The sequence below is a fragment of the Erigeron canadensis genome, chromosome 6 (genome assembly GCF_010389155.1).
Source record: "Erigeron canadensis isolate Cc75 chromosome 6, C_canadensis_v1, whole genome shotgun sequence".
Taxonomy (NCBI): Eukaryota; Viridiplantae; Streptophyta; class Magnoliopsida; order Asterales; family Asteraceae; genus Erigeron; species Erigeron canadensis.
This window is the reverse complement of record NC_057766.1, coordinates 9,304,279-9,322,104: the sequence shown is the minus strand read 5'-3', so window position 1 is coordinate 9,322,104 and position 17,826 is coordinate 9,304,279. Positions and strand designations below refer to the sequence as shown.

The following is a 17,826-nucleotide window of genomic DNA, read 5'->3' as shown; positions in this document are numbered from 1 at the left end:
GGAAAGGATGTTAGCAATGGTAGGATTTCCATTTGATCATCGTGAAATATCTTCTAAGATATCACTACAAATGTTCCGGCTATATCACAAAGATAAGCATGTATATCACGAAGATATGACGCAAATGTGTCCTAAAGAATGAATAATGATCAAATTAATGATCAATGATAAGAGCTCTAGACACAAAGTGATCAAATGAAGTCGGGGACCGGAGCAGAATGTCGCCCTTATTCAATATCCACATCTTCCAAATGAAGAGTCAATAGAAATGTGAAAATCTCCGTGAGAAATGAAACAAGTATTTGTTAAGAAACACTTGAGTGGTTAGGTAAAGATGTGCATTGCTTCATTGGGTCCATGAAGTCTTTACCAAGATATCAACAAATGACATCTGATAGAAATGTGTTGTACCCGGCGATTTGAGAATTTTAGGGAAGGGTATCAATTCTTTTAACCCTTTTCTCACAACATGATCACCATAACCTCTCACTTTTCGACTTTACTCCCTCCAACTTAGTTGCACAAATTCATCATCACTCAAAAATACCCTCACGTTCTAATGAAAGAAGTGAATACTCCGGGGTTAGAATTCTTCGGTAAAGATGAAATTCATGAAGTATATTTTTGAGAAAAACTTAGTCGCTCATTGTGCAAACTAAACACCGAACTTCCTTTGAAGCAAATGTTTTGAAAAAAAAATCATCAAATGTGAAAGAAAATGTTAAAACACATTTGAAGTTTGAAAGAGATTTGAAATCACAAACTCCCCCTAAATCTATGCAAAGATAGATCCAAAAGATTTTCATAGAAAAGGTGGAGCAAAAATGATTTGTGTGAAATCAAAACAGGTTTTATGAAAAAAGTGAACTCAATCAATTGTTCAAGATAAGATAACTCAGGAGTACACAAAGGCGTTCAATCCTTTGCTTCTCATATCAACAATTGAGAGTCTTTGAAACAGGTGTAACAAAATTACAATTAACATCTTGTATTACACATATACATTCATATAAGACTACTTGGAAGTACACAAAGGCGTTCAATTCCGCGTTATCTTATATCAATTTATATGTATAACAACATGAATTAATTCCATCTTTGAACATAAATAATTTTTCTTTTTAAGACCGGGTTGCATACAGAGTATATGCAAGCCATTGTGAAATAAATAACACAAATAAGCACGGGTTATACACTGAGTGTGCATAAGCCATCTTGAAATAAATAGTTCAATGAAGAACGGGTTGCATACTGAATATACGCAAGCCACTTTGAAAATAAAAGAAAATTAAGAAAATCTTTTTGTTATTTTTCAAAATTTTTATTTTTGTATTTGATTTTTTTTTCTTAGAGATTAAGAAATTAAACCTCTTTTCGTCCAGTGGTTTTGTGAACAAATCAGCGAGTTGGTGGTCAGTTCCCACGAAATAAAGTTCGATGTCACCTTTCTCAACATGATCTTTGAGAAAATGATATCTTACATCAATGTGTTTTGAACGTGAGTGGTTGACTAAGTTGACGGCAATTGCAATGGCACTTTGAGAATCACAATAGATAGGAACACGATCATATTTCAGACCATAATCGGTAAGTTGTGTTTTCATCCATAACACTTGAGCACAGCCACTAGCAGCAGCCACATATTCAGCTTCTGTTGTTGACAGTGATACGCAATTTTGCTTCTTGGATGACCAACTTACAATCTTATCCCCTAAGAATTATAAAGTACCAGATGTGCTTTTGCGATCAAGCTTACAACCTTCATGATATGCATCTGAATAGGCAGTTAAATTGAATCCAGTATCCCTTGGATACCAGAGACCAAGATTGGGTGTACCCTTCAGATAACGGAAAAATTTGTTTCACAGCTTGGTAATGTAAATCAGTAGGAGCGGCTTGATACCTAGCACACATACATGTTGCAAACATTATATCTGGGCGAGATGCTGTAAGATACAACAATGAACCAATCATGCTTCTATACCTCTTTTGGTCAAATGGTTTCCCATTTTTATCAGCATTTATGTTTGTACGAGCAGCCATTGGGGTTGAAATTGAAGAACAGTTAGTCATTTCAAACTTTTTCAACATATATTTTATGTACTTACCTTGTGATATAAAAATACCAGTTGGTAGTTGTTTGATTTGTAGACCCAAAAAGTAATTCATTTCCCCAATCATGCTCATTTCAAAATGATTGACCATTAGAGATGAAAAATTTCGGCAAAAAGTTTGACTGGTTGACCCAAAAATAATGTCATCAACATATATTTGGACAAGTAAAACATGTTTACCTTGCTTACGAATAAACAGGGTAGGGTCAATTGTACCTCTGGTAAAGCCTCCTTTGAGTAGAAAAGTAGATAAGGAATCATACCATGCTCGAGGTGCCTGCTTCAAACCATAGAGAGCTTTGTCTAACCTGTAGACATGGTTTGGCTTTTTAGGATCAACAAAACCTTCAGGTTGCTCCACGTAAACTTCTTCTTTGAGTTCTCCATTCAAGAATGCTGTTTTGACATCCATTTGAAACACTGTGAAGTTTCTGAATGCAGCATAAGCTAAGAAGATACGAATGGCCTCCATTCTTGCAACAGGAGCGAAAGTTTCGTCGAAATCCACACCAGGTTGTTGGCAGTAACCCTTTGCAACCAATCTAGCTTTGTTCCTTACTACAACTCCATTTTCATCCTTCTTGTTCTTGAAAATCCACTTGGTGCGAATTGGTTCTTCTGTTCTTGGATTTGGAACCAATCTCCATACTTTCAGTCTTTCAAACTGAGCTAATTCATCTTGCATTGCTTTAACCCACTCTGGATCACAAAGAGCTTCAGAGACGGTTTTGGGTTCAATGTTACTTAGTGAAAGTGCAACAAGACACTCATTGACTGTAGTACGGGTAGAAACACCAGCTTGTGGATCTCCGATGATTTGTTCTGTAGGATGATCCTTGCGTATACGTGATCACTTGTTGTCATGAGGAAGAGGATCTTGTTGATGAAGGTCAACATTATCATCATTAAATCCAGAGTTCTGTTGAGCAATGGAATCATAGCTTGGAAGAACTCTTTCCTCAAAATTTGGATGATCAAAATCCAGTGGTACATACACATTTGGAGTATTTGATGGATTTGTTGTTTGGGTGATTTGAGAAGGTTGTTCTTGATCATTCTTTTGAGAATAAATATCACTTGAAGATGATTCTTCTTGCTCTGTAGAATTTGAAGATGATTCATAATTGTTGTTTGGAACTGATTCATTTGTTTGAATGGGGTTATTTTTCGGAATTGGTTCAATGATGACTTGAGGTTCCTTTTCTTGAATCGGTTTTGAATTGTAGAATTCTTCAAAAAGAATATCTAGCTCTTCACTTGTTGGAGTTGGATATTTCTTGAATTTTGAAGCTAAGGTAGACGTCCTTGAGGAAGCACTTAAAGTACTTGGATCACTAGTTGTTGGTAGCAAACTTTCTTGTTCAAATATCATACCAGACATCTCGTCAAACCAAACATTCATGGTTTCTTGAATCGTGTTTGTTCGACGATTGAAGATGCGATATGCAATCGATGTCTTTGAGTAACCAACAAAGTAACCTTCGTCACCTTTCCTTTCAAACTTTCCAACATTTTCCCGATCATTCAAGGTATAACAGACACACCCAAAAATATGGAAGTAATTGATGTTGGGTTTGCGTTTGTTAATAACCTCATAAGGAGTCTTCCTATGATGCTGATTAATGATGGACCGATTTTGAGTATGACATGCAGTGTCAACAGCTTCAGCCCACATTGTGATGGTAACTTGGAATAATCAAGCATTGTTCTTGCTGCTTCCACCAGCGTACGGTTTCTCCTTTCAACAACACCATTTTGTTGCGGGGTACGAACAACAGAGAATTGGTGAGTAATGCCTTTTGATTTGCAAAATTCATTGAAGATGGCATTTTTGAACTCAGTACCGTTATCTGAACGGATATAACGGACTGGAAGTTGAAGATTCACTTGAGTGGAAGTGATGAAATCAATCAGTATTTGAGTTGTTTTATCTTTTGAAGCAAGAAACTTGACCCACGTGTATCTAGAATAATCATTAATGATAACCAGAATATATCTCTTCCCGTTTCTGCTTTGTACTTTCATAGGCCCACAAAGATCCATGTGAATCAAATGAAGAGGTGCCAAAGTGTGTGGAATTTTCTTTGGTTTATGAGAAGTTCTCTTGATCTTCCCAACTGCACAAGAAGGACAGACATGCTCACTTTCATATTTGTAGTCAGGCAAGCCTTCAACAAGTTGCTTATTGACTAATGCATTGATGGTTTGATAATTCAAGTGAGAAAGCCTTCTGTGCCACAACCAAGAATTTTTCGATGTAGCTTTTGAAACAAGACAGATATTATCAGTTGGTTGGTTATCATCAAGATTAACTGTGAAAAAATTGTCTTCACGATCTCCGCATAGGATATCAACTCCATCTAGAGTTTGGACTTTGCACAGAGATTGTCGAAAAAGTACTTGAAGATTGTTGTCACAGAACTGTCCAACACTGAACAAGTTATGACTCAGGCCTTCAACATAATGAACCTTTTTGATGACAATTCCGTTTCTTTCAATCTCTCCATAACCTAGAATTGGAGCAAAATTGTTGTTTCCGAAACGAACAGTTCCCATGAATCTTTCAACAAAATTCTTGAGCAATGATTTATAGCCCGTCATGTGTTTTGAACACCCGGAATCGAGTATCCATACACAGATGGTTATTTCCTGCAAACAAAATTTAACCGACTTTAGGTACCCACTTAAAGACGGGTCCTTTGTGGTTAGTTAAAACAGGCAGGGGGTATAACTTAGGAGATGCATACAAACATGCTTTTATGTCAACATACTTGTTAACAAGCACATTATCAATAAGCACATTTGGATTAAACAATCGAATATTAACGCATGAATCAAAAGTGACATGTTTACCAACATTCATACGATGCATATGAGAACAAGAATTATCATTGTTTACAACATCACAAGGTCTAGCCTTGGCACCATTAACATTGTTTAACACAGAGGACTTAAAAGATAAATTGTTTGACTTAACAGAAACATGCTTCTTCTTTCTACCATCTTTTCTTCTTCGCCTTTTCTTCTTTTTATCAACATTAGTGATCTTAGGTACTAATGACTTAGCTACCCATTTAGACTCACTAATCAAGCTCTTTCCACCTGTTGGATTGGCATTAAGAAGATTAGAATGAAGGTTTTGAAGCACTTTTATCTTTTTAGACTCTTTTGGAGGTACGGAAACTTCTTGTTTCTTAGGTTTATCATGAGCAAACCAGCCATATCTATCCCTATACCTAGTTGCACCATTTGAAGCATCTCTAGTTAGCAAAACTGAGCTAGACTTAGATACTTTAGAATTTGAACTAGAATGAGAGCTAGACAAAGAAACATTTGAGTTGATTTCCAGAAGTTTCACTTTGTTGTATTTTATTTTGGGATTGGTTTCATCTTGCTTGGTTTTGACATGCTTTTCTGGGGTAGGACACTTTGTTTTTACCTTATTGATTCTTGGTTTGGTGACAGTCTTTGGTTCAGTCTTGATGGGTTTGGAAGTATCCCGTTTCGTTGAATAATATGAAGTTGGAGCTTTGAAAAATGATTTTGGAGATTTTGATTCAACTTTGATTTTGGTAGATTCAATCTTTTTCTCAGTTTTAGAATCAAAAACATATTCTCCCTCCATGAATTTATCAAAATCGGATTTGTTGAATGGTGAAACGGGAGAGAATTTTGAAAAATCAGGAGCTTTGTTTTCCAACTTCACACTATTGGTTGTCTCAGGAATAAAATCAACTTGAACTGACGCTTCTTTGGTTTCACAAGAAAATGTAGTAGAAGTATCAACTCCTATACTAGCACAAGGCTTAGGGTGAACAACTAACTCTTCAAGAAACTCATAAGTGAAAAACCTAACATAGTACCATATCAAAACTAAACTATGCGCAAGTTCGTCATTCGATAAATCAGATTGCACATAATCATCAGCTATTTCAGTAGCAGTATTTCGACATGAAGACTCAAAAGAATCAGTCAAGGTTTGGGTGGAGGTAGGATTAGATGAAACATAAGTAGTCTGAGTTGAATGATCTACTGAGAGACTGAAATCTGTTTGTGTAGAAACATTCACACTGACTTTCTTGATATCAACAACAATTGATTCATTCTTTGAATTCGGACTTTGAGACTTTAGATCATTGATAAATTTTTGTTGAGATTCCACCTTTTGTTGTAACCCTTCTATTTGTTTTTCCAAAATTGTGGATGGAACATATACTTTAGTTAGTTTAGGTGGGAAAACGACAGATTCTTGGTTTTGAAAATTAGACGCAATCTCTTCTAATTCAAAAATTGAAGACTTTTTCATTTCGTAAGAAGTGTTGATGGCATCATAATTAACCAAAAATTTATTGTTTTGAATTTTCTCAACTTCATTAGTCTCAAATTTGTCATCCAATGGACGTATGAATTGTTGAACCATACCAAGTCTTAAAAACTTTTCATCATACAAGGGTTCAATCTTTTCTTTGGCTTTTTGCAATGGAGTGATATTCTCAAATCCCAACCCAAGAAGAAGTTCTGATCTATCAATCTTTGACTTATTGAAATAGGCAGTGAAATCCAAAAGAGGGTTCTGTTCAACTTTGTACAACTTTTCTTGATAGAAAAGTATATTCTTTTTATGTTCCTCAATTTGGCTTCTAAGATTTTCAATCTCAATGCCTTTTAAAAAACAGTTATGATTTAAATCAGAAACTTTTCTTTCAAGTTCAATTGTTTTTGGTGTAGCCTCTTGAAGCTTTTTATTCAGAATATCAACATCCATTTGTCTCACATTGGCACGAAGCCATTCATTGGTCTTTTGAATTTCAAGATCTTGATTGGCCTTTTCAAGATCAAGAATGATCTTTTCTAAATTATGACACTTTTCCAATAACTTAGAGTCAGGGGACGCATTCATTTCACATTCTTTGACCAACATTTTTTCTTTATAGTTTTGAAATTCTTGTTTCATAGCATCATATTCAAAAAGAAGTTTAGAATTTTCTTCAAGAAGTTTTATGTATTCCCTTTTTGAAAATATAATGCTATTTTTCAATTTCTTGTTTTTGTTGGCTAAAGAAGTGTAATGATTTGTCAGATTTGATAAGGCAATTCTACAAGACTCTTTATCCTTAATTGAAGAAAAAGTAGAGTCGAGATTTACCTCATCATCGGGATATTCCTCGTCAGTGTTATCAGCCTCCAGCATCTTATCTTTGCTCAACCTTGCCATGAAACATACATTGGCAGACAGATCTTCATCTTCATCATCAGTAAGCAAGAGCCACTTGTCATCTTCAGCAATCAAGGCTTGACCGGCTTCAACTTGCTTTGCTAGAAGCATCTTCTGCTTGTAGTATGTATAATCCTTTTTGCGAGGCAGTTTGCAATCCACAGCAAAATGACCAGGAAATCCACAGTTGTAACACTTTGCTTGGAGACAGTTGTTTCACCTTGTTCAAAAATCTTGTGATGATATTGTTCCTTCTTTGGAAATGCACTTGTTGATGAAGTTCGAAGATTGTTGTTAGTTGGCCTCGCTTTGAAATATTTCTTCTTGAAATGCTTGGTAACAGCGGCAAGAGCTTGGTAGAATTCATCAGGAACACCATCTCTTGGAGTCAAGTAATGTTCTCCTTCCTCATCAGACGAAGAAACAATAGTCATTTGTCTTTTAAGAGCCTCAGAAACCTTTCGTTCAACAACCAATGCCAAAGGATCAGTAGATACAACTTCTGGCACTTTGTTGAATGAATTTTTGCTTAGAACTTTGCTCTCATTCAACTTGAAAGATTCATAAAGAGTATGAATGGTGAATTTGGTCAGATCTTGATGTTTCTTGATTTGGGTTCCATATTCTTCCCATTCGGAACCAAGTGCTTTGATAAACTTGATGTTCAACTCAATCTCATCTTTCTTGACCTTGTTCTTTCTCAGTTCATTGATCACATTGCAAAATCGATAGTAGACGGACTCAAGAGATTCATTTGGAGATTTCTGAAAATTGTCAAATTCGGTTAAGACATTAGTCAGTTGAATTGTTGATGTTACATCAGAACCTTCCATTTGCCTAGCAACTTCATCCCAAATCTCCTTTGCTGTGTCGTAAGAATCAACTGAGCCATAAATCTCATCAGGAAGTGCTTGGTACAAGCATGACCTAGCTCTGTTGTCAGCAGCAGTACGATCTCTTTGTTCAGCGTTTAAAAGATCAGGAGTCAAAATGGTACGGGTAGTCGGATGACGATGCATAGCAAGTCCATTGATGATTGAGTCCTTAAGCATGTGACCATTTGTTTGACGTTCAATGTAATCCATGAACCTTTTCTTCCAAAGTCCATAATTACCACGATAAAGAACTGGTGGTCTTGTATCAGTACCCAGAGACAGTGCTTCACGAGTAGTCATTTGAAATTGATTTGAATTGAGAATTGAATTGTTTTTGAAGAAATTTGGAAACTATGAAACGATCTAATTTGAAATGAAACTGAAACGATCTGAATTTGAAATGAAAGATAGAACGATCTAAAAAGAGATCGTTTTGGAAACTTGTAGGTGAAACGATCTAATTTAGATCGTTTTGGAATCAAAGAGCTGAAACGATCTAAAAGAAATTAAAAATGAAACGATTTGTTTTGGAGTAAGAATGAAATGATCTGACAGTAAAACGATTTTCAGAAGAAGGAAAAATTCTAAGTAATCTGAAATGATTTGGGCAGAGTTTTGGTATGAACTGGAATGTAATGAATTGAGCAAAACCAATCACGAAGATCAGTTACCCAAAAGTAGGATGATTTCCAAACAACACTCTTCAGGAATTACTCAAACCAAAAAAATTCAGATGAAACTTGAAACGATCTAAAAGAGATCGTTCTAGTTTCTAAGAGAACTGAAACGATCTAAAAGAGATCGTTTTGGATTCTCTTCAGAATTTTCAATAACTTGTTTATCTTTCAAGAATTGAATTGACCAAAACCAATCCAAAGGATCAGTTAGCCACAATCAACTCTTATCTCAACAACCACACTTGTCAAAACGATCAAAATTTGAATCGTTTGACACTCCACAATACTGATATGAAAGTATGAAGAAAAGAAAAACTGAAACGATCTAATTAAGATCGTTTTAGCTTTACACAGTCGTCTTCAACCTCTGAACATGAACAACTCCATTGACGATATTTGAAACTTCAATATCTTTTGATTTTCTGAGAATTGGAACATGACACCACTTGCAAACAGTTTGTTTTCACCTCAGCAATGATCCGATTAACAAAACTTAGCTTATAACACAACAGAATCAAATCCCAAATTTTAGCGCCAAAAACTCAAAATCTGAACTTTTGATCCAGATTGAATTAGAACATGAAACTTGAGAGGATTATGTTATTAACTATGAGGAATCAAACGGTGAACAAACATTTGTGATTTTATGTGATTTGAGAGGTTAATTTTTTTATTTTCAGAACGAACAAAAATGACGAACAGAAGTAGAAATAAAACAGAATTAAAGGTGATTTGTGATGAGAAGTGATTGAATTCAGTTATGGATCGAGATCAGAACGATGTTTGCTCTGATACCATATGTAATCAACACGATTTCTCAACCGAATTCACATCAACAATAGCGTTTGGTTAGTGTGTGTGTTCTTGGTGTTTGTGTGTGTTTTTAGAGATAATTGGAATCAAGAGTGTGATATTCAAGAGTAATTGTATGAAGAATGTGTTGTTAATATGCCAAAGTTATAATTTCTAAAGGAATTGAGGGCTATTTATAGTCCAAACTATCTAACTATGCTAATTAACACTATTAGCCCCTCAACCTTAGAAATTATCAACTCATGACTTAACAACAAGTAAGTCCATAACTTAAATTACAATGTATCACTATTTTTGGATTTCTAACAAATACCATTTGGTAGTTGCCGAATGAATCTCTAGAGGCTGTCTACTGTAGATTCTGCAATGTCATAAATGAACTTAGGAAGAACAATGTCAAGAAATCAGAGATTGAGTTAAACATCAAATTCATCAAAGCTCTTGAGCCTGAATGGGAAGATTATGGAACACAGATTAAGCAACATCAAAATCTGGCCAAGTTCTCCATCCATAATCTTCATGAATCCTTCAAACTCAATGAACATCAAGTTCTAAACAAAGCTTCATCAAACAAAATGCCAGAAGTTGTATCTTCTGATCCTTTAGCATTGATTGTTGAAAAGAAGGTTTTTGAAGCTCTTAAAAGGCAAATGGTAGTTGTTTCTTCGTTTGATGTGGAGGGAGATGATATGTTGGCTCCAAGAGATGGTGTTTCTAACGATTTATATCAAGCTCTTGCCACGGTTACCAAGCACTTCAAGAAAAAGTTCTACAAAGCGAGGCCAACAAACAACAATCTTCACCACATGGACAAACTCTTATTATGTATATGGATACATATTTCGACACACACAGCTCAAGATAACAACACAGATTTTCTTTGCTATATATATATTGATTATAAAATAAGAACCATAATAAAAGATAAAACTTACTTTGATGTTGATGACTCACGAGAACTACACAGATATATATGTATATATATATAGTTTTTTGTAATTCTGCAACTACTCAATTCCCAATGAACACACCCTTTTCTTATATCTATTGTTCGACGGCTACACGAGCAAAACTAACCCTTTTTTTTCGTTTACTATGGTTTGCTACATAAACTATATGCCAAATTAAAGGCTTTTGGGCTGCCGCTTAATTTCTTCCTTGATGGCCCACAATGGCCCACGAGAACATGCCACATATGATAATTAAAATCAAAAAGATATATAACGTATAAAGTCTTGTTGACTGCATTTAGAAACTAAACTAGAATGTGGTTAACTCTAATCACTAACTATAGCTTATACAGTCCACACTTAAGCCCTTAACTACGTAACCACATTTTAAATTCACATATTACCTAATAGGAATACATATAACATAAAAAGCATTTTGGTAAACATTTATCGATATGTCACACTAATTATAGGAACACATATCCTGTCCAACTAAAGGACACACATTTTAAACTACCTTAATATCCACGTAATAACTCACATAAAGCCACTTAACGATAGGTCAACATTGACTAACAGTCAAAGTCAACTAAATGAATAAAAGAGTTCGGGATGTTACAATTACCTCCTCCTTGAAAGGATTCTGTCCTCAGAATCTACTCAGCAACAAATAAATGCGGGTAACGATCCCTCATTACTGCTTCAGTCTCCCACGTTAAACTCTCACCTTTATTATGCCTCCATTTAATCAGCACAAGGTCGATTACCTTCCTACGAAGCTTCTTTTGTTTCCGGCCAAGAATCTCAACCGATTCATCTATCATTTTCTTCTTGGGATCAATGCTAATATCTTCCAAAAGAATTACACTCATCTCCTCTGTCAAACACTTCCTCAGGTAGCAAACATGAAAAGTGTTATGAATACCATCTAATTCAGGAGGAAGGTCTAGCTTATAGGCTTGTTGATTGACCCGCTCCAGGACTTTAAATGGTCCAATAAAACGAGGACTCAACTTACCTCGTTTACCAAACCGAATAATACCCTTCCAAGGCGACACTTTCAACATAACCATGTCACCCACCTTAAACTCCATAGGTCGTCTCTTCTAATCAGCATAAGTCTTTTGACGATCTCTAGCAACTTTAAGTGCTTCTTTTGCAATATTCACTTTATCTGCCGTTATCTGAACAATTTTCGGCCCCGCAAACTGCTTTTCACCAGGTTCTAACCAAGAACTAGGAGTCTTACACTTACTCCCATAGAACATCTCAAATGGCGGCATCCCAATGCTCGAATGATAACTGTTATTATAAGAAAACTCGATTAAAGGTAAATGATCATCCCAAGCACCACTGAACTCAATCACACAAGATCTCAACATATCCTCTAAAGTCTGAATGGTCCTCTCACTCTGTCCATCAGTTTGAGGATGATAAGCAGTACTCAAATGAATTCTAGTACCCAACTCTCGATGTAAACCCCTCCAAAAGTTAGAATTAAATCAACTGTCACGATCTGAAACAATAGATAATGGAACCCCATGCTTCGACACAATCTCATCTACATATAACTTGGCCAACTTATTCAGCGAAGCTGTCTCACGTGTAGCTAAGACTTGAGCACTCTTGGTCAATCTATCCACTATGACCCATATCATATCATTACCCTTTGGCGTCCTAGGTAATTTTGTAATGAAATCCATGGTAATGTGATCCCACTTCCACTCTGGAATCTCTAACTGTTGTAATTTACCATAAGGCTTTTGGTGCTCAGCTTTGACTTAGGCACAAGTCACACACCTTTGAACGAACTCAGCTACATCTAACTTCATAACTGGCTACCAATACAACGGCTTAAGATCACGATACATCTTAGTTGCACCCGGATGAACTGAATATCTCGACCTATGAGCCTCCTTAAGAATCAATTCTCGAACACCTCCGAGTTTGGGCACCCAAATCCTACCATTCAAGGTCTGAAAACCACGACTATTCACCTCCATTTCAATTCTATTCTTTTTACCTATTCCTTCATCATCAACATTAGCCGGTAACAAAGCCTCAACTTGAGCTGACTTGATACGCTCAAGCAACCCAGATTTCACCTCGGTAATCATAGAATGAAGTTGACATATTGGACCCTGTCCTTTTCTACTCAAAGCATCAGCAACCACATTAGCTTTCCCTGGATGATATTTAATTTCACAATCATAGTCTTTCAACAACTCCATCCAGCGCCTCTGTCTCGCATTCAAGTCTTGCTGGTTAAAGACATATTGCAAACTCTTATGATCAGTAAATAAAGTACATTTTGTGCCATATAGATAATGCCTCCATAATTTCAAAGCAAAAATAACTGCTGCAAGCTCCAAATCATGAGTCGGATAATTCTTCTCATGTGGCTTCAACTGGCGTGAAGCATATGCAATAACCTTCCCACGCTGCGTCAAGACACAACCCAAACCAGCACCCGAAGCATCACTATAAACCACCATATCCTCTGTCCCTTCAGGCAAAGCAAGAATAGGAGCTTCACACAATTTCTTCTTCAAAATCTGAAAAGATCTTTCTTGTGAATCAATCCACAAGAACTTCACCCCTTTCTTTGTCAACTCAGTCATCGGCTTAGCAATACGAGAAAAATCTTGAATGAACCTCCTGTAATAGCCAGCTAAACCCAGAAAAGACTTTATTTCCGTCGGCGAATTCGGCTGCTCCCATTTCACCACAACTTCAATTTTTGATGGATCAACTTTCAAACCTTCACTAGAAATGACATTCCCAAGGAAATGAACTTCCTTAAGCCAGAATTTGCACTTGGAGAATTTTGCATATAAATTCTTCTCCCTGAGAACCTCAAGAATAGTCCTCAAGTGCTCACGATGCTCTTCAACAGATTTAGAGTAAATAAGAATGTCATCAATGAAAACAATGACAAAATGATCAAGATAAGGCCGGCAAACACGATTCATGAGATCCATGAAAGCAGCTGGAGCATTAGTTAATCCAAAAGGCATGACCAAAAACTCATAATCCCCATAACGAGTACGAAAAGCTGTTTTAGCAACACTTTCTCCATCCACCTTCAACTGATGATAACCCGACCGCAAATCAATCTTAGAAAAATAAGAAGCACCCTGTAACTGATCAAATAAGTTACACCGTTCGCTTGTTAAGCTCACGATAATCGATACACATCCTCACAGAACCATCTTTCTTCTTTACAAACAGAATAGGAGCACCCCAAGGCGAGGAACTTGGACGAATAAACCCCTTATCAAGCAACTCTTGGAGCTGAGACATCAACTCCTTCATCTCAGTAGGAATAAGATCAATGTGAAACTTTACTTCTCTATCAGGAGGAAGACCCGGAAGATCATCTGGAAAGACATCAGGAAACTTAGCTACAACATCAACATCAGAAATAGAAGGATTAGCCGTCCATGAATCAATTACATAAGCCATAAAATGATTAGAATGCTCCTTAGCCTGTCGGATACACCTAAGAGCTTTCACAAGAGAAACAATCTTCACACTACCCTTTTGTTTATCACCATAGATAGAAACTACATCACCATTTGGAGTAGTGATACGCACAATCTTCTTAGAACAGAGAATAACAGCACCATTTTTAGACATCCAATCCATACCCACGATAATATCAAAGCTAGAAACAGTAGTGGGCAACAAGTCAATAGAAAAAGAATGACCCTCTATCTCAATAGAACAATCAAAGAAGCCATTGCGAACCATAGAAGTACGACCATCAACTATCTCAACCTCAATTGGTGTATCTAATGTGCGAGTTACTGTACCAAGCTTAGGAGCAAATAAAGTAGACACAAAAGATCTATTTGCACCAGAATCAAATAACACATTAGCAAGAGAAGAATTAATAATAAAGGTACCACTAACTACCTCATCATCTGATTGAGCATGTTCAGCTGTCATGTTGAAGGCACGATGTAACACCCCGACTAGGCGGAAAACTCGGGATGTAAGATAAAGCACACGCGCACATGGATATTACATAGGAAAAGTTAAATGAGTGCATAGATTAAACATAAATAGTTGCTTACATAGTTCAAATCACAAATCATAGTTCCCAAACATAAATGTCAAACATAAGTTCTACATCATCCAAACAAATAGTAAGATAAGTTCCCATGCAGGGGAAACAGTTAGGCATATTGCCATCTATCACATAAGAATGCAAGCAAAACTCCAAATCCTAAGCCTGAAGTCTGCTACGAGTCCCATGCTACCAATCCTAGCCACGATTTGCTTGATTACCTGAAAGGAATACTTAAAAGAGTCAACACAAAGGTTGGTGAGTTCGTAGGTTTGAGAACATATCTTGAAATCTCGTTTGAATCATAATAGTTTCCTTAAATAATCTCTTGATACATTCATCGTTTGAGTAAATAGTTTTATGCCGTTAAATGAGAATACACGAATAGTTGGTATGAAGAGGCATGACATGTTCATGTTACATAAGTATGAGTAGAGTATAATCGTGCACTTACAGTCGACCTGGCTAGTATGTATATCGTGCACTTACGGTCATCGTCATGACCTGGCTAGTATATCAATCGTGGACTTACAGTCATCATCATGACATGGCTAGTATGTATCGTTATCATAAAGTAGTCAAATAGCCATCGAATAACCAAAGAAAGAAGTTACGGCATATATGAAAAACACGTTTGTATTCCTTTCACCCCAAAGCATAAGTAAAAAGGGGCTACAAAGACTCACCGTGATCTGCTACAAGCGTAGTTCTACAAGCACAGAGTATGAGCACAGATATAGTAAGGTATATCTATTCGAATCCAAGTATGTCTTGATGTCAACCTAATCACAAACCATTGAGCATAGATGGATACATGTATTAGTTCTTGTGATTATTTATTCACTGAGTGTCCTTGATGCATTGATGATTTGGTCCCTTAAAGATTCTTGAACATTTTGACTCAAAAGTGTTTTACATAAACTAGACTCGAAAATGAGCGTCTTTGAACTCGCATATAAGTTTGTTTGTGCCTTTAGTAATGAATCTTAACTTTTAGAATTTCAATTTGATTAGTTGTAGGACTCGTATTTTGATGGTCAAGATGGAATATGTCTTAATTATACCTTAATTAGGGTTTCCTTGTACATGAAAGACTTGGAATATGACTAAGTATAGAATCTGATTATAACTGAACGAAGATAAAGTTATTAAGGTATAACTGAACGAAGATAAAGTTTGTTTTGAAGCTTAACTTCGTTTTTGAAGACCTAAATTCGTTTTTGGAGGTCTAAATTCGTTTTTGAAGGTCTAAGTTCGTTTTAGGGGTTCTTCGAACGAATTTGGGACTGACTTAGCGAAAAGGGGGTTTTGAAGATTAAAACATATTTACGACCCAAATTTGATCACGAAAAGGTTACTAAACACTTTTAGGCACAAACCCATTACTTTTAACATGATTTTTTTCATCAAAAATGGACCAAATCATCAAGAACATAAACTTGAAAAAAAAAAAAGCATACTTTTATTTTGATAAAAATCTCAAAAGTTGTTGTTGCTGCCTGAAAATTGGTGCTAGAAATATGTTTTGATTATCACAAGGAAGCTAAAAGTATGAGAAATTTTGGTTTAACAACCCAAAATCATAAGATGGATGTTGTGTGTGAAAATGGTGGTTGTGAGTGTGTGTTTTAGAGAGAGTGAGGAAGATGGAGAAGATGAAAGAAAGAAAATGGTGGTTGCAAGTATTTATAGTCTTCCCATATTAACTAAACCTTATAAATGTAGGGACCTTTTGTGAAACATTTCCGGACTAGAACTTCTTAAATACGGTCGTTTACGACACGGAATTCGGTATTTTATCGTATTAACTCTTAAGCTCGTCTTATAATTTTACAATTTAGGATTAAATTGCCCTTCATGTGAATACATATTTGAAACTAGAACATATCATGAATTTATTTAAATTATTTCTAAAGCGGTTGTTACACACGAGCTGTAGTCCTCGATCGCTCATTCTTTTTCTCACCCTCTTTTGCTTGCGGACAATCAGCAACTTGATGTCCAGTCTTTTTACACCTATAACAACGAGCCTCCCCAGTAGAATCTTTAGCCAAATGACCTGTAGCGGTGCACCTATTACAACGAAGAGTGCTAATAGTACACTGCCCAGTATGATTAGACCTGCATCTATCGCACCAAGTCCCAATCCTCTTATCATTACTGCTATTGGAAGAATTACGCTTAAACCTTTTATTCGACCTTGAAGACTTGTCATTGCTTCTTTTAAAACCAGAATTACCGTCTTTCCTAACCCTGGACCCCAAGTCATACTCCACACGCTTGGCCTCATCAACAGCCAAACTCAAGGTAGTCTTACTCCTACAGAACCAACGATACTCAGCTGGAAGCCCATTCACAAAACGGGTAACAGTAGCTACTTCAGTAGCACACAAGTGAGGGCAGAATGTCATCTTCTCAGTAAACAACTTAGCATATTCTTCCACAGATTTATCCCCCTTTTTGAGAGTTAAGAACGATTGCTCCAGTACCTCGAAGTCCCTGTCACTACAATACTCCCTTTCAAATAACCCAACAAAAGACTGTCAAGTCATACTAGAAATGTAAGCTGAACCCAAAACAGTGCGACAAGTATTCCACCAATCCAAAGCACTATCCTCAAGCATTCTCGAGGCAAACAACACTTTCTTATTCTCCGGACAATCACAAGATTCAAATACCACTTCCATTTGCATAATCCAACGTCTATTGGCCACTGGATTGTGACCACCCTTGAAAAACTTTGGCTTGCATTTCATAAAACTATTATACTCATGAACTGTATCACAGTTACCCCCACGATCACGATTGTTTCTGTCAATAATCCTATCACCATCATCTCTACGCCTCCTATTAGTATCACCATCCCGACCATCAAGGGTCCTGTCCTCCTGTCGATGAATAGAGTGAATCGAAGAAGTATTACCCGTGAAAGAACGGGTGGGAGATGGTTCCTCATTCCGGCGGTTCTGGCGAGGGTAACTCTCTCCGGACCTTTCGGGCTGATTCAACAGATAATCCCTCTCATTTCTGATTTCAGTCAACTCAGCTCTTGTCCTGGTTAATTCATTGGTGACACTGCGAAGCAATTCAGCCATATCAGCTTCAGTAGG

General features: G+C 36.5%; 1 protein-coding gene across 1 annotated transcript; it reads right to left on the bottom strand.

The window, feature by feature from the left end:
* Window positions 1–11,300: 11,300 nt before the first annotated feature.
* On the bottom strand, window positions 11,301–11,738 carry LOC122604274. Its single transcript, XM_043777162.1, has one exon. The coding sequence runs from the start codon at window positions 11,736–11,738 to the stop codon at window positions 11,301–11,303; it is 438 nt and encodes a 145-aa protein (XP_043633097.1).
* Window positions 11,739–17,826: the final 6,088 nt, after the last annotated feature.

Coding starts and splice junctions, on each gene's coding strand:
- LOC122604274 (XM_043777162.1), bottom strand. CDS start 11,738: ATGGAGTTTAAGGTGGGTGACATGGTTATGTTGAAAGTGTCGCCTTGG.